At 43.0% G+C, this 22481-nt stretch overlaps 1 protein-coding gene across 3 annotated transcripts in view; it reads left to right on the top strand.

Moving 5' to 3' along the window:
• The window catches only part of MAPRE2 (microtubule associated protein RP/EB family member 2), a 254743-nt gene that overhangs the window by 119411 nt on the left and 112851 nt on the right, over positions 1-22481 (top strand). Inside the window, exon 1 of one of the 3 annotated variants that reach the window (XM_088469553.1) lies at positions 10572-10904. The exons of the other annotated variants lie outside the window; for them this stretch is intronic. Within the exon in view, the coding sequence (XP_088325679.1) occupies positions 10786-10904 (119 nt within the window). The 5' untranslated portion in view covers positions 10572-10785. Of the gene's footprint in view, positions 1-10571; positions 10905-22481 lie in introns of those variants that run through there. 3 annotated transcript variants of the gene reach the window in all.

Genomic DNA, 22481 nt, shown 5'->3' with positions numbered 1-22481 from the left:
ATTTGACAATTCATGGTACATAAAGGTACTGGTCGGGTACTGCCATATTACCGCTTTACATGTTTTATGGAAAATGTTATCAACTTTTAAATCTCACAGAACATGCATCATGTGCAATATATAGGGAAGCAATCTTCACTAATTGATATGCAAATTGACCTTTATCACATTGAGGCCTAATGCTGGGTACACACTAAACCAGTGGTTCCCAAACTTTATCAGTTCAAGGCACCCTTAGGGTTTCCTTCATTTTTTTCAAGGCACCCCTAAGCCAAATTACCTGTAGTACTGCCCTTTATGTTGTGCCCCCTGTAGTACTGCCCATTCTGCAATGCCCACTATAGTAGTGTCCCTTATTCAATGCCCCCAGTAGTAGTGCCCCTTATGCAATGTCCCCAGTAGTAGTGCCCCTTATACAATGCCTCCTATAGTAGTGTTCCTTATGTAAAGTCCCCTGTAGTACTGCCCTTTATGTAGTGCCCCCCTGTAGTGCTGCCAATTATGCAATGCCCCCTGTAGTTGTGCCCATTATGCAGTACCCCTTGTAGTAGTGCCTCTTAGTGCCCCCACAGCCCTGTGCAGAACTTACCTGACTGAAGTTCATGCTGGGGACCGCTCCTCCTGCTGTCGCTGCCGCTGCGCTGACTGGATCCAGCAGGCGCGCAGGATTCTCACAAGTTCCCAGTTATGCATTGCGCTGGGCCATGGGTGCACGGCTGACGTTATGATGTCACCCGCGCCCCCACGCACTGCATCACTGGGAACGGTAAAACGACCAGAGGCTTCCTTGGCCTCTGATAGCTTCAGAGGCCAGCGATCCAGTTTCTGTAGGAAAGTGGATCGCGATCTACCGGCGGGAGCTCCACGAGCTACTGGTAAATCATGATCGACATTTTGGCCAGGCCTGCTGAGATGACAGCAGCTTCCCTCTGGCCACGGCTCTGAGGTGCCGCGTCGCACAGTTTGGGAACTAGACTATGTGTGTACCCAGCGACAGCAGATGCAACGGCACGATATATCGGGTGGTCTGTACACACCAAAGGGGGCGTGCTGTCAATCACCATCGACAGCACGCCCCCTTTGGTGCGAGACCCATAACGACGGCTTGGCCATCGTTATTCGGGTCTCGCGCATGCGCACGAAGGATGTCAATCACCATCGACAGCACGCCCCCTTTGGTGCGAGACCCATAACGACGGCTTGGCCATCGTTATTCGGGTCTCGCGCATGCGCACTTGGGCAACATCGACCCGCTTGCGAGCGCTCAGCGCTCGCGGGCGGGTCTGAATCACTGAGCGATGTGGCCGATCTATCGTTCAAACGAGGATCGGAACAATATATCATCCGATATGTGTGTGTACGCACCTTAAGGCAATTGTTTCATCTCTGTGTGCCCCAAGCTGGACTATTAATTTTTTCTCCATTGAGTATGATCTCTCTGGCCAGACTTAAAATCATATTGGTCATGTCAGCCTCTCACTCTCTAGTGGGCTGATTGTGGAAATTGTAAGACATGCCACACTGGAAATCTTTTTTTTTTTTTTACTTTTTTTTTAATCTTTATTGAAGCATGACAATAATAAATACACAAGAAAGAAACAGTGTAAGAACAATGGTACACACTTCAGGAACCAGTATCCAATATGTAGCAAAATTGAATAAACAATATGTCCCCAAATGGTGTTGAATACAGAAATAAAACTAATATGGTGTAAACCCGGATCCATGTCACCTTCTCTCCATTCATCTATGTGTAGGGAAAAACATAAGAGCGAAAAGGAAAAGTTCGCCAACGCATAGATCAGCCATGATCTGGTCATTAGTGAAAGAAATTGGGAGCTCTTGAGAATATACACATATCTCATACCATAGTGTATTCCTAAAACACTTCCAAATCTGCTCCTTAAATGAATGGGAGAGGGTATCTTGATAACTCTCCCATGATTTAAAAAAATCTTTCAGGAAACCTCTCCATTTGTAATTAGGCCTCCATTAATTTAATTCTAAATACATGAAAAAGTTTTCCTAAAAGAGGAAAAAATTAGGGGGAGACTGTTGTATCCACACTTGGAAAATACACTTTTTAGCTATAGCTGATATGGCTGTCAATAATTTCCATAACCTTAGTGCTACTCTAGTGCCGTCTGGTAAGATGCCAAAAACTGGCCATTCAGCAGGTAATGGTAGGCAATGACCTAAATGTCGATTGACATAACATAGACTGTGCAGTAAGTCAGCCCTTTGAGAACCGCATCTAGGGCTATGGAATATGTTTAAGAATAGCTCTACATAGGATGTTGCAGGGATTAGTTTAACAATTTGTCTGTAGTTAGAGATGGGAATTAGGGCCTGATTCAGACCCGCTCGGAAGCGGGTCGATGTTGGCCCATTGCGCATGCGCATGACGGAGCCGGCTCCGTCGTGCGCATGCGCGAGACCCAGACAGCGACGGGCAAGCCGTCGCTCCGGGTCTCGTACCAAAGGGGGAGTGCTGTCGATGTTGAGTGATAGCACGCCCCCTTTGGTGCGCGGGCCGGGGGCGTGGCTGGCCAGACGGAGGCCTTCCCATGGGAATGCCTACAGTCTGGGTCCGGCCCCACAGACATCACAAGTGATGTCTGTGGGAGTGCTTTCGGCTCTGGTAGAGCCGAAAGCACTCTAGGGCTTGCTGCAACGAGACCCTACCACAAGGGTCTCATCGCAAGCCCGATGGTAGCGATGGTCTTGACCATCGCGACCATCTTCCTGGCCGCTCGCTATAGCTGTGGGTGGGCACCCACAGCTATGCGAGCGGCCAGGAGGCCGCTCTAAAAAAACAGAGGGACAGCCCTGATTCAGAGCGAGCGCTCTGTCAGAGTGTCCAGCTCTAAATCAGGCCCTTAGTCTGTCCATTGTGTCAATCCAGATTTCTGTGTGTTGTACTGTATAGGAATATGAAAGAAATAATAATGGATCTAGATGGCTTTATAGGAGGAGTTTTCCTTCATTAACAAGTCATCTAAGGAATTGTTGCAATCGTCCACGGGATCGAACGACATATCGTCTATTGTGTACCCAGCTTAAAACTTGAACTGTTGGGGTGCCTTGAGACCGTGTTTGGGAACCTCTGGTCTTAGCAAGGTCTGACGTTTTGATGAGCAAAGTTGAGGAGTGACTATATCGGAGGTCTTCCTCATGGTGTCTACACTTAAAAGCATTAGTCATATTGGCTAGTAAGGTACCTGAAAACAAAGATCAAAACTTTCCGATATTATTCTCAAAGATATGTGAAAGAAACAATAATATAGTGTAAAAACGTATATATCTTATTTCTCATAAGAATTGGATGTACACTCACCCTTCAGAAGTGAGTTAAAGACGTTGGACGCAAATTTCACCGTGGTCCTACTGTGGTTGCAGAGGGCAACGGTGACCTTATCAATGTGGTCGGTGATTAACTCCAGATCGTCACATGTTTAAATGGGGGGGAAAAAGGTGCAACAAGCCTCTTTACACAGGCCATGGAACTGTGATGTGAGGCAAAGTAAGAGAAGGGAACGGAAATATCATTATTTTACCTTAAGAAACTCTGGAGCTCATTCAGACCAGGACGCTAAGCTGCGCTCTCTCGCAGCTAAAAGGGGCTGGGTATGCAAATTCCGCGATCGCAGTGTCTGATGTAAGGACGCCCTCTATGTCTTAGAGAGCGACGGCAGAGCGAACGCACGCCGGTATAAAGACGCCCACTTTTCTCTCTTAACACACGTCATCTCCAGGAAGTTATAAACAATTGGAACCATCGAAGCTGCACACATCGCTTGAGGTAGACCTTACCCGCCGCGATCACTGTAGGCTGAAATACAACCAAGTGACGTGTACAATGACTCCTCCATGCTAATTATGCACACCCATAAAACTCCGTTTTGACGGCCAGACACGCCTGCGTTCGCAGCACCACTCCCCCATTCACAAGCACCTTCCCGTTACCACCCACAAACGACGCTGTCACTCAAAGTAGTGTCCAGCCTGTGTACTATGAGCACACGATTTCCGGACGCAGTGACTGGTTCGCGCATGCATACTTTGACGCATGCGCAAACGTGTGATAATCGCCCGTAACGTGCGTCCTTAGCTTAGCGAAGGGGTCTGAATCGGCCACTGAATACCCAAAATACTGTGCAGCTACTCACTTAAGTACGTAAAGGCCACTTTTGAAAAAGTATTTTTAGTAGGGCCTTTATGCCTACAGTAGACCCACAGGACCTGATGCAGAGCTGGAAGTAAATCGGGTATACATTGCTTACAGCATTCTATCATTACACGCTGCTTTTAAGCAGAGTTGTACGTCTCACGAGCTGTCACCGCATTTGCGTGTACGCCTTGTTTGTGCGCTTACCTTATTTATTGTATACCTTGTACTAGGTGCAAAACATATGACTCCAAAGTGACGTGTTTCTGCTTGCACACAAGTTCACTTAGCCTACACTGAGCTTTACATTACGTAAAGAACGCCCCGTCCCATTCCGCCTCTTCAGTGCAGCTGCGATTATAATGTATACGACTCCGCACTGCCCGTACTTGTGAGCACTCCTTTTCTGAGCATGCCCAATGCAAATTTATGTAGGCATCAGCCCCAAAATGTCTTTACACGGCATATGCCATCTTTACTCAAAACCGTAGTACCACAAGAATGGCAGTAGGAGAGATGATGTTGTAATTAGTCCTATTAGAGGAAATGTCATACTTGCACTTTTCATTTTTTCTCTCCCTGTTTATACATATTTATAGAATTCTTTGTCAAACAACACAATTAATTCTAATTAAATGTTAACCTAATTAATTGATTTTATCTATTTTTACTGTGCTCACACAATTAACCTTTAGTGATAACACTATTCCTAATTGCTGTAGTGTATTTACAGTATATTTTTCTCCATCATTAGACATTGAAAATGTTCATATGGTGTGACTGTAATAGAGACCACCTGCCTCTCAAAGGCGGATGTGGTTATTTTTTTCCAACTTGTCTCAATGATTTAAGTGTACTCTGTGTGCAGTACATTGGGCTAATGGAGATTGCAGTGTGGTGCTGTGTGGATGTGCAATGTGCAGTGGATGCTGGTCAGAGGAATGGGGGAGAGGATGCATCTTAGTGCATGATGCTGCTAGAAACTGGTTTTCTCCTGCATGTAGACCAGCCCTAGGCCTGCTAACTGCATAGTGCCTGGGAAGTGTCTTGCAGTGAATAGATCTTTGTGTGCACAGCTGCATATCAAAGAGCTGAAAGGAAATGGCTAAAGGAAAAGCTGCTCTGTAGGCTGAGCTGTCTTGTGTCAGTGGTGCAATAGAGAAAGGGAGGAGGAAGAGTTGGATGGGAGAAGAGGAGGGGGTAATCAGAGAGTTGGTGCTTTGCATGCCAGATCTAGGCTTTCCCTTTGCACAGTGTGTGTGTAGTGAGTGTGCTTGTGTTGTTACATTATTACATGACAACACTGCCAGTGTGCATTGCGTGTATGTATGTGTTTTGTTGTTATTACATGATAACACTGTGTACATTCTGTGTGGTGTTACTACAGAATTTAACACTGCCAGTGTGCATTGTGTGTGTGGAGTTAGCATGTGCTTTGTTACTATTGCATGATAAGACTGCTTATAGTGTACATTCTGTGTATGTGCTTGTGTTGTTGTTACAGGATAGTAATGTGTGTTCTGTGTCTGTTTTGTTGTTACAGGATAGTGTGCATTCTGTGTGTGTTTTGTTATTACAGGATAGTATTGTGTGAGTGTATTGTTATTACAGGATAATAGTGTGCATTGTGTGTGTGTACTATCCTGTAATAACAATACACACATATACAGAATGCACACTACTATCCTGTAATAACAATAGTGTATATTATGTGTGTGTTTTGTTATTACAGGATAGTAGTGTGCATTCTGTGTGTGTATTGTTATTACAGGATAGTAGTGTGCATTCTGTGTGTGTATTGTTATTACAGGATAGTAGTGTGTATTGTTATTACAGGATAGTCATGTGTATTCTCTGTGTGAGTGTATTGTTATTACAGGATAGTAGTGTACATTCTGTGTGTGTATTGTTATTACAAGATAGTAGTGTGTATTGTTATTACAGGATAGTAGTGTGTATTATGTGTGTGTTTTGTTATTACAGGATAGTAGTGTGCATTCTGTGTGTCTGTGTGTATTGTTATTACAGGAAAGTAGTGTGTATTCTGTGTTTGTGTGAGTGTATTGTTATTGCAGGATAGTAGTGTGTGTGTGAGTATTGTTATTACAGGATAGTAGTGTGCATTCTGTGTGAGTGTATTGTTATTACAGGATAGTAGTGTGCATTCTGTGTGTGTATTGTTATTACAGGATAGTAGTGTACATTCTGTGTGTGTGTATTGTTATTACAGGAAAGTAGTGTGTATTCTGTGAGTGTGTTTTATTACAGGATAGTAGTGTGCATTCTGTGTGTGTGTGTTTTGTTATTACATTATAGTTGTGTGTGTGTGTTTTGTTATTACAGTATAGTAGTGTGCATTCTGTGTGTGTGTTTTGTTATTACAGGATAGTAGTGTGCATTCTGTGTGTTTTGTTATTACAGGATAGTAGTGTGCATTCTGTGTGTGTGTGTTTTGTTATTACAGGATAGTAGTGTACATTCTGTGTGTGTTTTGTTATTACAGGATAGTAGTGTGCATTCTGTGTGTGTGTGTTTTGTTATTACAGGATAGTAGTGTACATTCTGTGTGTGTTTTGTTATTACAGGATAGTAGTGTGCATTCTGTGTGTGTGTGTTTTGTTATTACAGGATAGTAGTGTACATTCTGTGTGTGTTTTGTTATTACAGGATAGTAGTGTGCATTCTGTGTGTGTTTTGTTATTACAGGATAGTAGTGTGCATTCTGTGTGTGTGTGTTTTGTTATTACAGGATAGCAGTGTGCATTCTGTGTGTGTGTGTGTTTTGTTATTACAGGATAGTAGTGTACATTCTGTGTGTGTTTTGTTATCACAGGATAGTAGTGTGCATTCTGTGTGTGTGTTTTGTTATCACAGGATAGTAGTGTGCATTCTGTATGTGTGTGTGTGTGTTTTGTTATTACAGGATAGCAGTGTGCATTCTGTGTGTGTGTTTTATTACAGGATAGTAGTGTGCATTCTGTGTGTGTGTGTTTTGTTATTACATTATAGTTGTGTGTGTGTGTTTTGTTATTACAGTATAGTAGTGTGCATTCTGTGTGTGTGTTTTGTTATTACAGGATAGTAGTGTGTGAGTGTTTTGTTATTACAGGATAGTAGTGTGCATTCTGTGTGTGTGTGCGTGTTTTGTTATTACAGGATAGTAGTGTGCATTCTGTGTGTGTGTTTTGTTATTACAGGATAGTAGTGTGCATTCTGAGTGTGTGCGTTTTGTTATTACAGGATAGTAGTGTGCATTGTGTGTGTGTGTTTTGTTATTACAGGATAGTAGTGTGCATTCTGTGTGTGTGTGTTTTGTTATTACAGGATAGTAGTGTGCATTGTGTGTGTGTTTTGTTATCACAGGATAGTAGTGTGCATTCTGTGAGTGTGTTTTGTTATCACAGGATAGTTGTGTGCATTCTGTGTGTGTGTGTTTTGTTATTACAGGATAGTAGTGTACATTCTGTGTGTGTTTTGTTATTACAGGATAGTAGTGTGCATTCTGTGTGTGTGTGTTTTGTTATTACAGGATAGCAGTGTGCATTCTGTGTGTGTGTGTTTTGTTATTATAGGATAGTAGTGTACATTCTGTGTGTTTTGTTATTACAGGATAGTAGTGTGTATTCTGTGTGTGTGTGTTTTGTTATTACAGGATAGCAGTGTGCATTCTGTGTGTGTGTTTTATTACAGGATAGTAGTGTGCATTCTGTGTGTGTGTGTTTTGTTATTACAGGATAGTTGTGTGTGTTTTGTTATTACAGTATAGTAGTGTGCATTCTGTGTGTGTGTATTTTGTTATTACAGGATAGTAGTGTGTGTGTGTTTTGTTATTACAGGATAGTAGTGTGCATTCTGTGTGTGTGTGTTTTGTTATTACAGGATAGTAGTGTGTGTGTTTGTTTTGTTATTACAGGATAGTAGTGTGCATTCTGTGTGTGTGTGTTTTGTTATTACAGGATAGTAGTGTACATTCTGTGTGTGTGTTTTGTTATTACAGGATAGTAGTGTACATTCTGTGTGTTTTGTTATTACAGGATAGTAGTGTGCATTCTGTGTGTGTGTGTTTTGTTATTACAGGATAGCAGTGTGCATTCTGTGTGTGTGTTTTATTACAGGATAGTAGTGTGCATTCTGTGTGTGTGTGTTTTGTTATTACAGGATAGTAGTGTGTGTGTTTGTTTTGTTATTACAGGATAGTTGTGTGTGTTTTGTTATTACAGGATAGTAGTGTGCATTCTGTGTGTGTGTGTGTTTTGTTATTACAGGATAGTAGTGTGTGTGTTTGTTTTGTTATTACAGGATAGTAGTGTGCATTCTGTGTGTGTGTTTTGTTATTACAGGATAGTAGTGTACATTCTGTGTGTGTTTTGTTATTACAGGATAGCAGTGTGCATTCTGTGTGTGTGTGTTTTATTACAGGATAGTAGTGTGCATTCTGTGTGTGTGTTTTGTTATTACAGGATAGTAGTGTACATTCTGTGTGTTTTGTTATTACAGGATAGTAGTGTGCATTCTGTGTGTGTGTGTTTTGTTATTACAGGATAGCAGTGTGCATTCTGTGTGTGTGTTTTATTACAGGATAGTAGTGTGCATTCTGTGTGTGTGTGTTTTGTTATTACAGGATAGTAGTGTGTGTGTTTGTTTTGTTATTACAGGATAGTAGTGTGCATTCTGTGTGTGTGTTTTGTTATTACAGGATAGCAGTGTGCATTCTGTGTGTGTGTGTTTTATTACAGGATAGTAGTGTGCATTCTGTGTGTGTTTGTTTTGTTATTACAGTATAGTAGTGTGCATTCTGTGTGTGTGTGTTTTGTTATTACAGGATAGTTGTGTGTGTGTGTGTGTGTTTTGTTATTACAGTATAGTAGTGTGCATTCTGTGTGTGTGTTTTGTTATTACAGGTTAGTAGTGTGTGTGTGTTTTGTTATTACAGGATAGTAGTGTGCATTCTGTGTGTGTGTTTTGTTATTACAGGATAGTAGTGTGTGTGTGTGTTTTGTTATTACAGGATAGTAGTGTGTGTGTTTGTTTTGTTATTACAGGATAGTAGTGTGCATTCTGTGTGTGTGTGTTTTGTTATTACAGGATAGTAGTGTACATTCTGTGTGTGTGTTTTGTTATTACAGGATAGTAGTGTACATTCTGTGTGTTTTGTTATTACAGGATAGTAGTGTGCATTCTGTGTGTGTGTGTTTTGTTATTACAGGATAGCAGTGTGCATTCTGTGTGTGTGTTTTATTACAGGATAGTAGTGTGCATTCTGTGTGTGTGTGTTTTGTTATTACAGGATAGTAGTGTGTGTGTTTGTTTTGTTATTACAGGATAGTTGTGTGTGTTTTGTTATTACAGGATAGTAGTGTGCATTCTGTGTGTGTGTGTGTTTTGTTATTACAGGATAGTAGTGTGTGTGTTTGTTTTGTTATTACAGGATAGTAGTGTGCATTCTGTGTGTGTGTTTTGTTATTACAGGATAGTAGTGTACATTCTGTGTGTGTTTTGTTATTACAGGATAGTAGTGTGCATTCTGTGTGTGTGTGTTTTGTTATTACAGGATAGCAGTGTGCATTCTGTGTGTGTGTGTTTTATTACAGGATAGTAGTGTGCATTCTGTGTGTGTGTTTTGTTATTACAGGATAGTAGTGTACATTCTGTGTGTTTTGTTATTACAGGATAGTAGTGTGCATTCTGTGTGTGTGTGTTTTGTTATTACAGGATAGCAGTGTGCATTCTGTGTGTGTGTTTTATTACAGGATAGTAGTGTGCATTCTGTGTGTGTGTGTTTTGTTATTACAGGATAGTAGTGTGTGTGTTTGTTTTGTTATTACAGGATAGTAGTGTGCATTCTGTGTGTGTGTTTTGTTATTACAGGATAGCAGTGTGCATTCTGTGTGTGTGTGTTTTATTACAGGATAGTAGTGTGCATTCTGTGTGTGTTTGTTTTGTTATTACAGTATAGTAGTGTGCATTCTGTGTGTGTGTGTTTTGTTATTACAGGATAGTTGTGTGTGTGTGTGTGTGTTTTGTTATTACAGTATAGTAGTGTGCATTCTGTGTGTGTGTTTTGTTATTACAGGTTAGTAGTGTGTGTGTGTTTTGTTATTACAGGATAGTAGTGTGCATTCTGTGTGTGTGTTTTGTTATTACAGGATAGTAGTGTGTGTGAGTGTTTTGTTATTACAGGATAGTAGTGTGCATTCTGTGTGTGTGTGTGATAGTAGTGTGCATTCTGTGTGTGTGTGTTTTGTTATTACAGGATAGTAGTGTGCGTGTGTGTGTTTTGTTATTACAGGATAGTAGTGTGCATTCTGAGTGTGTGGACTGGAGTGAAAGGATCTGATGAGTTAGCCGGTTGCCATGGCGAGGGACCTAGTCATGTGACCGGGATGCTGCTCCAGGCTGTTTTGACGTCAAGCTGTAGCCAGAGCTGGAGAGCGAGAGAGGAGGAAGAGAGAGAGAGAGATCCGTGGCAGCAGCAGGGTCCCAGCAACAGCAGCAGCAGCCGCCTGCCCGCACCGTACAGCCCTAATAGCCAAACACACGCTGCAGGTCACACACACAGGAGGCCAGTGCAATCCTTTCTGTTCTATCATTCCCACCCCATTGCTGGGACAGCACCAATGCCGGGTCCTACCCAAACGCTGTCCCCAAATGGAGAAAACAACAACGACATCATTCATGATAACGGGAGCATCATCCCTTTTAGGAAGCACACAGTACGAGGAGAACGCTCCTACAGGTAACGGTCACCATAGTGCATGTTCTCAGGGCAAAGCTGGGGCTTATTATCAATTGTAACATTTATTTATTTTATTTATATTTCTTTTACATTTTTTTTTTTTTTTTTGGGGGGGGGTCTGGTCAGTGATCCCGTGTTTGCAGAAACAACAGATTTAACCCTTCTCATGCTGGGGAATGTGGAGGGAGTCCTCTCCAGCTAAGCAGGGTTTTAAATCTCATCAGGCGTGTGCTGGATTTGGCACTGCGTTTGTGTTGCTGGAAGGTTATGTAATTGAAAAGCAGTAGATGCCTGGTTACTGTAACAAGAAAGGTGCTAGCATCCACCACTACCACCTTTACAGGCAGCATTAAGGGGGCATTGGCTATTATATAACATTGCAGAGAAGCCATTTTTAAAGTCTGTATATTCCACTGCTTTACAATGTAATCAACATTTTGTCATTATTGTGTTTTTTTTTTCTCCTTTTTTTTTGCTGTTATAGCTGACGACTGAAAGTAAAGTGACCCGCCATGGTGTGGATCATTGATTTAATTAAACCTATTGGCGTTCACATTTTATTTAATTTCTGGAATGGAGTGAAAGGGAATTAGCAGCAGTTGTAATGATCCTCTGCTGGCAGCATGAAGCCATTCCTGCTTCTTTTTTTTTTTTTTGCCTGATATAGCTGTCGAAAAACGGAAGGAAATAGTCAAGAGACAGAGACAGCTTGTGCTTGTGCCTGTGCCTGCTCTGGTGCTCACAAAAATGAGAATCTGTACAGGGCTAAGCTGCAGCCTGCAATGGTAAAAGCCAGATTGATAGGGCTTTGTAAAGGTCCAGCTTTTCCATTGGTGGAAGTCATGATTGTAGAGGTCATAGGGTCATGGTTTTACTTAACCCCTTCTTTCCCCATGGACTTTTAAATAAATTGCATAATTTGGAAGGTAGTCTTGAATTACATCAGATTTTATTTTGACAATTTACTGGTTCTTTTACGACATTGAGTATCTGTTAATTTAATCTATCCTATTGTACATTGTTTTCTATAGATGGATAAATATATCTCTATAGCTATGGAAATCAGTACATATACCATTTAATTGTGAATGTGTTATCAGTGCCATTAACATAAAACATGAGCTGCGCCAGTGGTTCTCAGAAGGCAAGCTGCCCTCGCGGCCGTCTGGTTTTACTACATGTTATTTGACTGCTGGTGGTGTGTTTATTACAGAGAGGTGAGCTGGCTGATGGTGATGGGGGCCTGCTTCTCTTTCTCTGCTGCAGGCTATGTTTTGATGAAAGTGTATTGCCATTCTGATTCTATGGATTTACCATAGTAATTAGCTCATTCAAATAATGTAAATATCGCACATAAAGATATATAACATCATTTTGACTTGGAGTGTTTTAACATTTTACATTTTTCACGTCCTCGTCCCAAATTGTGTAGACCTCTTATTTCATCTAATTACCATTCGCTTTGATGGAACCTAAGCAACGACACGCTCTAGGGGCAAGACAGTTTATTCTTAGCACCACTTGGTAGGAATGTGTGCATATTAAATGAGACTGCTCCTTTTCATATCCCTGTCCATGATACGCACATTGCTAAATAGAATATATTGCCCCTAATTATGGAGATGATGGTACTACAGTAGATCACGCAGTAGTGTACTGTATAGCAGCATGTGGGGCTACAGCCTGGGAACCCAGGTCATCTAGAAAGGAGGACTATCTCCATATCGGGATGTACTCGGCATTCTGGCGCACACAATGCCCCATACTGGGATGTAGTCGGCATCCCAGTGGTCAGAATCCCATCTCCAGCTGCGATCCCGACGCTAAGTATTAGAATTAGGTATTAGGGGCAGGCACTAGTGGGAGAGTTGGGGTTAGGCTGCGGGAGGGGAGGGTTGAGCCGGGTACACACTGGAGCGTTATTGGCCTGATTTGGCTAAATCGGAATGACAAATCGGGCATATCGTGCAGTGTGTATACCCAATTTGTACGCTCCCGCAGGCGCATGCGATATTGTGTGATTGGCCATGCTGCTCGGCCAATTACACAATATCGCATGTGGGGCCATACATATTAATGAAGTCGGAACGATCATTCAATCGGTTAATGTGTACTGGCAATCATGCAATATCCAGGGTGAAGGCAAATCTCCTTGAACATTGGACTGATTGCCAGTCGCTCCAGTGTGTACCCAGCTTTAGAGAGAGGCTACAGGGGTAGGGTGGGGCAGTTATGGTTAGGCTGCGGGGAGGATTAGGGTTAGGCTGCAGGAAAGTTGGGATATGGTTAGGATACTTACCTGCTTGCGTCGGGATTTCCACCGTCTGGATTATGACCGCTGTTATTGTGTGTGCCAGGATCGCGTATCCAACCCCTCCATACCATCGCAACTTAGTAGTATAAATATAGCATTTTCTCTCAACCTGAGGCAGCTCTGCAAGTGCCTTGGGATACCCCAGGGTGCATGGCACTCAGTTTGGGAACCACTGCTGTATGCAAAGATTTTGATTTGTTCAGATGCAAATTTGCACCCTTGAGCATTTGCTACCAACTGTAAATGAGGCCCTTTATGTCGTACTTATTAAAATAAACACACTTTATGAGTACTTTCTAATCATTTACCAGCACTCATGAGATATGGTGAGAAAAGGTGAATAAAAGTGATTCATTACACTTCTGTTAAGCGGCACACACATGGCACAATCTGCAAAGCACACGATTTCGCTGAACGACTTCCCTTGAACTTTCTGTAGTGCAGGACAAACGATATTGGGTGTACACAGTGATAGATATCTATGATGGATATCTTTCAGTGAAGTCATCCTGCCACATCTCTGCAAATCTTGATGAAATCATCCAAGTTGGCCTGCATGTACGGACGACCATAGATATCGTTATCGTCCATACGGGAACGCGCATTGTTGGTCGTTCGCTGCATAAAAATGAACTATATCGTTCATAGATATCGTACCGTGTGTACGCACCTATAGGAGGACATTTCTCATCTATCTGCGATCAGACACAAATAAAGAACTTAGAATAAATACAGTGAAGAGGGCATTTAACTTTGACCCAGGTTCACATTTTTATTGTGTATTTCAGGAACAGATGCCTAAGCATTGTCCCAAATTTAGAGAATAGTGTGTGGGAAGGATCCATAAGTGGAAATGTTGAAATTAACTTGTTAAAAGCGGGTGACATGCTTACTGTGGTTATACAAGAATGTTTTAGTCCTGGGCCTGCAGCCAGAAATGTAATGTCACCTCTACAGGTATTCATAATGGAAACTGTGATTTAAGTCTCATTTAAACAATGTGAACTGGTGTCGTAGAAATCTGAAGGTGTTGATTTAGACCGGTATTGTGATGAGATTTATGCCTACTATTTTAGGTCTGGCCATTGTAAGAGTTGTAGATGGAAACGCCTTTGTGTGGCCCCTGCTTTGGTGAGATATCTACCATGGGCATACTTGCTGAAGTCTTACCTGGGCCTCCCGAGAGCTGCTGTAGGGGGAAGCATGTGTGGGAGGTGTAGAGGGCATAGCACAATGCCAGCTTATTTATACCACTTTTACAACCCTTTCAGATCGCAAATTGCAGGTCGCACTCGGGATTTGTGCACGAGTCCATCCCGGGTGCGACCCACCTCAGACCCATTTCAGACTGGTGGATCGACCCGGCAATCGTGATGAGCCCGGCGCTTGGGCTTAATCACAGTTTCCATTATGAATACCTGTAGAGGCGCTTGGGCGGCGGCTCTCCCTATGTAGTGAACGGGACCCGGGTCGCCTCAACCCGAGTTACCCGTTCACACCGCACCACGAGCCAGGTTGAACTCGTGTTCAACACTGCAAGTTACCCAGGTTGAAATGCCGGGTCGCTCGACCTGGAATATTTCAACCTGGCCCTTTCACACCGCATAGTAACCCGGGTTGCAGCGCATTCATGTGCAGTAACCTGGGTTATTTGATGGCAGTGTGAAAGGGGTCTGACTTAAAAATCTCAGGTTGATGTGAACGTGCATCAACCCGGGATTTTTGTTGGTGTAAATAGATCAGCCCGGGTTCAGTGACCCGGGGCTCCAACCCTGCTAGCTTGCAGGGCTGAGCACGAGTCGTTCCCGTGTCACCCTCCAGTGTATACGGCGTGACCCGGGTCGTGACTAATGCTGCTTGATTGGCCGGTTTCAGTGGAGCTTGGAGATGACATAATCTCCAAGCGACCACTGCCGGGCCGACCAGAACGGAGCAGTGAACCCCACCCGCCCGGCCTTCCTTCGGATCACTGCGGAATGAGGTAAGAGGGTCGCGGAAGGGGAGTGAGAGGAAGAAGCACTGCTCACCTGTGCTGGAGAACCGGGTCAGTGCTTACCCGGCTCCGGTGTGAGCGGTGCCTGGGTCGGCGCCGTGATGTAAAAGGGAGTCTGTCCCGGGTTGGGAACGTGTTCCAAATCCCGGGGCAGATCTGGGTCTTTGATGTAAAAGCAGTATTACTGTGTGTATAGACCACACATAAGGGCCCATACTAACTCTATATTTGCATCTGTATAGATGCCAAGTATCCATAAACTACCATTTCTGGGCTCTGCACTCGTGGTACAAATTTATTGTAAAAGTAAAATCCAATGAAGGATAAGCTGTCTATATTTGTACATCTTTTGGCCATATTGCCAGCTGTGGTATCTGCCTGGATGCCATGTATCTTGCTGGCTAGACAGCTCAATATATAAATATTATAGTGAAATGGAGCTAGACACACCAAGGGTTTTATGTGCATATTTGCTTTTCCTGTTCTTGGCAGTGAGCACAGATGTTTCACGGTTCTCTTTTTTTTTTTTCTTTCTGCCAAGCACCTAAATATAATAATGTGCACACTTGGTTTCTTCTAGTGAATAAGTTGTATGGGCAGAAAATAGCCTTTTGTTATTGCTCGGGGACCTGTGTCTGGCTTATGTTTCACTTTAACAATGAAACTTCCCTAGTCAACTGCGAACATGTCACCTTTTGTCTGTAATAGAAGAGCAGTTTATGTGAAACGTGTGCACATTATGGTACTGGTGTTTTTTTGTTTTTACTCTTTGAAAAGAGAGTTTAATGATGTTTATTCTAAGCAATTTTAACATTGATAAGTGATTAGTGATGTGAGGCTCCTTTCTTAGGCTGGGTACACATCTAAAGAGTTTCTGTCCAACCATCCAACTAGTTTATTGGTTGGAATGATAATCTGGTAACGTATGAAAGCAAATGACAATCAGCAATTTGCTCCCAAACGCCGAAAAATGGTCAAAAACTGTTGTTTCAACAAATTGTTTAGATCAAACATTTAACAAACTTGTCAGACCGACCATTTTCATCTGTTTTCTGGAATTTAGGAGCAAATTGCTGATCATCACTTACTCCCATACGTTACCAGATTTTCATTCCAACCAATCAACTAGTTGGATGGTTGGACAGAAAATCTTTACGTGTGTACCCAGCCTTACTGATGTGGGAAAATAGTGCTATGCGATGCACCTCTATATGAAACAAGGGTCATATATCTAATTTAAAGAACACATATAGGGGTATACCTGTGTGTTACAGTGCATCACTTTGCGTTTTATGTAACATAGTCACACTGTGTATTTGAGCTGAATGTATCTGACACTTGTGAACTTTGCACTTGGAGGAGCAGGTGAAGACAGTTTGCATGCAAATGCACTTGCACCCTATTACTGTATTGCAAGTAAAGGCAGCTTCTTGGAAGTGTGTTATGCATATGTTTTGAATACAATTTTATGCCAAACGCAAATTCTACATCAACACAAGACTGGGGTGCTTTTCAAGTTGATGATGCTTATTAATGTAGAATTGCTCTGGACGTATCTATAGATTTAAGGTGCAATGTTTTTTTAAGATGTGTGTATCTCAACATACCAATAATGAAATAGAATTGCGCAGACACATATTTTTGCAAATGTAATGGGGATCTTTTAAATATACGGGTAGGTTAATTGGCTCCCAACACAAATGAACCCTAGTACGTATGTGTGTGTGAGCATGTGGTAGGAAACATAGGGCCTGATTCAGAGCCAGACGCTATTTGCGCTCGCTCGTTCAGAAAAAGGGGCCGGCTATTTAATTTGAGCGCTCGGTCTTTGCGGTCTGTTAACGCCTCTATGTCTGAGCGAGCGAACGAAACATGCGCTCGCTATTTTGTAAAGACGCCCCCTGGCCGCTCGCATCATACGTCATCTCCGCTATTTATTTGATTAATCGAGTACATCGAAAGGCGTCTGAACTGCTCGCAGTGCTTGTGGTTGGATTTTCCTACCGCAATCATGCGAACAGTTCAGGCTAAGAAACAACCAAGTGACGTGGTCGATGACGCTGCTTTGTTAATTATGCACATCCTTAAAACGCCCGTTTTGACCATTTGGCACGCCTGCGTTCGGATCTCCACTCCCCGTTTTCAAGCACCTTCCCCTGTTATCACCCACAAACGCCTCATCCTGTCACTCAAATTAGCAGGCACTCGCAATTTTGCGAACACACATTTTCCGACCACACTGACTGGTTGGCGCATGCGCATTACCACCCATACGCATGCGCAGATGTGCGAACATTGCTCGGAGCGAACGAGTGGCCGCTTACGAGCGGCTCTGAATCAGGCCAATAGATTGTAAGCTCTACTGGGGCAGGCACTGATGTGAATGGTCATATATTCTCTGTAATGCGCTGCGGAATATGTTTGCGCTATATAAATAACTGGTAATAAATAATAAAACTGCGTAGTACATAGTGAACTTGCACAAGAAGCAGTGCAGGCAATAGGAATATCACACAGTACTTTCATAGACTCTACTACAGTAAAGCAACACGCACCACAGATTTTCCTGCGCATCTCATTTTGGTGGGCGCAAGGTGCCGGAGAAACATTCATAATGCCGGCACTTGGTGGTCATCACCAAAAATTTAGTTGGCCTCTGAGGATATAAATTAAAGCGTGAACATGTATTTTTAAACATTACTTGGCCTTCCCTATGAAACAAATGCGCTGTTACTGTAGTGTTTCCAAATTTTAGTGTCTCACGCATATGGTAAATTCTGCACAATTAGTCTTGTGTTAATGTCACGTGAGGTAGCTGTATCGTACAGTGGACTTGTGCTTTCTATTGGGACTGAAAAAATGTAGAATGGGAATGTTTCCCATTTTTTTTTTGAGCGAGCGCTGCTGTCCTGGCAGGTGGATGAAATCTGTCCCTTGTATGCTGGAACCTGTAGTTTGCTTAAGTCTGAACTGTGCTGCTTTCTATATGTGATTGCAATTTAGTACTCTATACTGGGTGACTTGTACAGCTAAACATGTCATGGGCTTTTTCAGGCTCTAATGACCATGCCAACAAATTGCCATTCATAGATAAACATACTGTTATGGCTATTTTACATACTTCCTAGATTACAACCAGCAACCAACTCTCTCCCCATCACAAGTGCTGGCATTAGTCTGCTACCAGTCCCCATCAGTTCTTATTCAGATGCTCACAGATATTGTAAATCAGGAGTTAATAGTCTACCTAAAGTACCTTCCAGTTGTTTAATGCCATGAATTGTAACAGAAATTTGTCTTAATTTTAATACCTTCTCCTTGCTATAATTTACTGTGGGTAGAGCATAATATATCCAGTTATATCATTTGCATCTTAATGTGGGAATCTATACATTGTGTACAATCCATGGTAAACTAGGGATGTGCGCCCGACCATTTTTGCTGGATTTGGATTTTGCTCTGGTTCGTCATTTGGATTTGCCAAACCTGCTGTGACTGGTTTTGGATTTGGATTTTTTACAAAAAGTGCCCCAAAAAAGCTAAAATCACATAATTTGGGCTTTTTTTTGCTTCTAGACTATTATTAACCTCAATAACATTAATTTTCAGTCATTTACAGTCAAGTTAGACAACCTCACAGCTCACAATATTGTTTTCACCATTATTGGCCAAAGGCTGCAGTGAGCTGTCTGGTTACTAAGCGACAGAGCAGAGGCACAGACACAGTTTAAAGCACATTTATGAAACACACAGTACTTGTATACACAGTGGGCTATGGCCCAAGGAGTCGCAGTGCTTTTATACACAGAGGGCTACTGCCCAAGGAGTCACAGTGCTAGTATACACAGAGGGCTAAGGCCCAAAGAGCCACGGTGCTTGTTTACACAGAGGGCTAAGGCCCAAGGAGTCACAGTGCTTGTATACACTGAGGGCTACTGCCCAAGGAGTTACGGTGCTTTTAATTTATTCACAGAGGGCTACTGCCCAAGGAGTCACGGTGCTTGTATACACAGAGGGCTACTGCCCAAGGAGTCACAGTGCTTGTATACACAGAGGGCTTACTGCCCAAGGAGTCACAGTGCTTGTATACACAGAGGGCTAAGGCCCAAGGAGTCACAGTGCTTGTATAGACAGAGGGCTTACTGCCCAAGGAGTCACAGTGCTTGTATACACAGAGGGCTACTGCACAAGGAGTCACAGTGCTTGTATACACAGAGGGCTTACTGCCCAAGGAGTCACAGTGCTTGTATACACTGAGGGCTATTGCCCAAGGAGTTACGGTGTGTAACGCCCAAGGAGTTACGGTGCTTTTATACACAGAGGGCTATTGCCCAAGGAGTCACAGTGCTTGTATACACAGAGGACTAAGGCCCAAGGAGTCACAGTGCTTGTATACACTGAGGACTAAGGCCCAAGGAGTTACGGTGCTTGTATACACAGAGGGCTACTGCCCAAGGAGTCACAGTGCTTGTATACACACAGGGCTACTGCACTGCCCAAGGAGTCACTTTAATTAGCAGAGTAGCGCAGCATCAGCGTGCAGTGTGCCCCCCCTACAGTCACTTAACAGCACAGCCAGTAGCCACTAGTCTAGAGTCTGGACACAGCCAACTTCCTAGCAGAGCTCTGCGCAGTGTGCGTGCCGAGTGACTCCGACTAACAAATGGTGTCGAGTACCGGCCACGTGGTGCCTTATATAGAGACCGAATGTCATCCAAGTCTCTCGAGAATTCAACGTCTGGACGATGACGTTCGGCCTCGAAGTGGGATCCTAGTCAGGCGGGAACACCCAAGGCACGGCTTGGGTGGACTCGAATACCCGGTGTTCGGAGCGGTTCGGATTCCACAGAATCCGAACTGCTCATCTCTATGGTAAACCTAATCGACCTATATATATTTACCATTTTAATTTCAGCTGTCCTCTCTATACTTTATGGTTTTGTTGTTTCATACATTTTAGACTTATTCACCGTTATTTACTCCTATATTCCTGTGATTTTTGGTTCTGTGTTGAATTCCCTGTGGTATATTTACTGGATGATGGACATAGTAACTTAAGTGACCTTAGAGTAGGCAGCAGTCATTGTACGGATGCGCGTCTTGCTCGTGTTTAGATCCAGCCAGCATTCTACTGGCAGGAGATCACTATTGGTGCTCACAGAACAGAGAAACACAGAATTGGTGGATAGTAACCCATGTGTGACTAAGTATTCCACAAAAGGATATAGTTGTCACATATTTGTGTAACTGCAACTGTTTTTGTTTTTTTAGCGAGAGGTATTTATTCAAAATCCATAACAATGCAATATTGCAGAGTCTCTGCTACTAATACTTCTATTTCTACATGGATAATAATGCTAGATTTCTACTCTGATAAAACCCTCTTCCATATTTTAGTAGGACCACAGCTTCAATGCACAACCCGCAGTCCTCTTGAAGCTCACATGGTAATGTATTGGGGGATGTGGAAAGCCAGACAGGCACAAGGGTACCTAGGATGACAGTACACAATTACAGCAGCAATATTTGGACTGGGTCTTATTGCAGTTGCAGGAGTGCAGACTGTGACAGTGTTGTCAGACAATCTGATTCCAAATGATACAGCTGCACTACGGTTCAGTGCCAGTCTGTCACTGTCGTGCAGGTCTCACCAGACATACATGATAAAAGTCTCATCTCGTTAGCCTATGCTTCATAATCCTGCCTCTGACCCACCTTGTCCTCACCACAGGACATGTAAGTGGATGATGCAGATAGTGGGCTTGGGTGGAAAGAGTGTTACTACGGTTAAGAGGAGGGAAAAGTTTAGTAAGGGGGCAGTTGTGTTACAGGGGAGAAAGTGAAAAGAAGTGTTCTCGATGACAGGACCTAATGCGTATAATGGGATGTAGTCATGTGACGCCGGTCACAATCCTGACATCGGAATGCCGGCTAGGGATCTATGATAGGCGTCGAAATACTGACGCCTATCATAATCCCAACGCCGAGGACGCCATCCCGAACGAAGGTAAGTTTGGGGCGCCCTTAACATTAGCCGCTGGGAGGGAGGATTAGTATTAGGGAGTCTAGCGGGGCTAGGTTTGGAGTGGGAGATTAGGGTTAGACACCCTAGGAGGGAGGGTTAGGCACCCATCCCAGGAGGGTTAGGTTTAGAGAGCGGTCAGGGGGGGTTAGGCATCCCCGTGGGTAGGTTAGGGTTAGGCACTAGGGGGGAGTTTAGGGTTAGGCACCACTAAGGGATGGTTGGGGGGGGGGGGGGGGAGGACAGGGGAGGTTAGGGAACTTACCTGCCCCTGTCGGGATCTTGATCCTGTCGGGCAACCGCCGCCGGCATTTCAATCCCATTCCGCGTATAACATGCCCCATGTATGACCTGACCATATGCCCTACGTGACATGGCCACACTTCCTCGTCTGGCTCCTTGGAGCAAATCTTTTATGTGCACAGAACTTTTGCTATATTGGGATATATGGTATAACTGCAGGTCTTCCCCATTTCCTATAGTAATCTACAAGGTTACCAATTTTAAGAATGTTAATTTGTGCCTCCTTCAAACAAGTACAGTCTCATAATGTGGTGCACAAGGTTACGGACCCTTTCTCGAGAGGCTACAAACACAGCTTTATAATCCATATCCAGCTCTATTTACTCTGCTATTTATTAACAGCAACAAGACCCTGTTACATGTACATTTTTTAAATACCCAATTACTAGAACAACTTCTTGGCAACACTCACAGTGCCAGGATATGGCCCACAAACCGGAATCTATGGTTTGTAAAAGGTGTTACCACTGTTGAAATCTGCTCCATTACTGGAACAATAGAGAACAATTTCCATCTTTACTTTTTAAGTACGGAATAAGAAACACATGCTTCTGAAATGTATTTTATTGCATTCAATTAAATGAGATCAGAAGAAATTTTGAAAAATATCCTTCAATGCAGAGAGACAGGGAGACCTAACTATTATGATTGGCTAGTTTGTATCTCGCCATATGTGGGATTGGTCTGTTTTGTATTGAACAATTTGCTTTGATAGACAGAGTTAAACATGTTTATGTAATTCTTGTAATGGCAGTGTGCGCTCAGTATATAGTGTACGTAGCCACAAATGTGACCTGTAAAATGGTAAACATCTGCTATCCATTTTATTTTAGTAAAACACACAAACTGGCTCTCTCTTCCTCTCCCTATCGCTCACATTCTCTCTGGCTTGTTCCCTGCAGCATTATGGAAAGAGTGGACAGAGACTGCTTACATAAAGAATCC

Source organism: Taudactylus pleione, unplaced genomic scaffold (assembly GCF_031769625.1).
Source record: "Taudactylus pleione unplaced genomic scaffold, aTauple2 ptg000093l, whole genome shotgun sequence".
NCBI classification, from domain to species: domain Eukaryota; kingdom Metazoa; phylum Chordata; class Amphibia; order Anura; family Myobatrachidae; genus Taudactylus; species Taudactylus pleione.
This window is presented reverse-complemented; position numbering and strand designations above follow the sequence as displayed.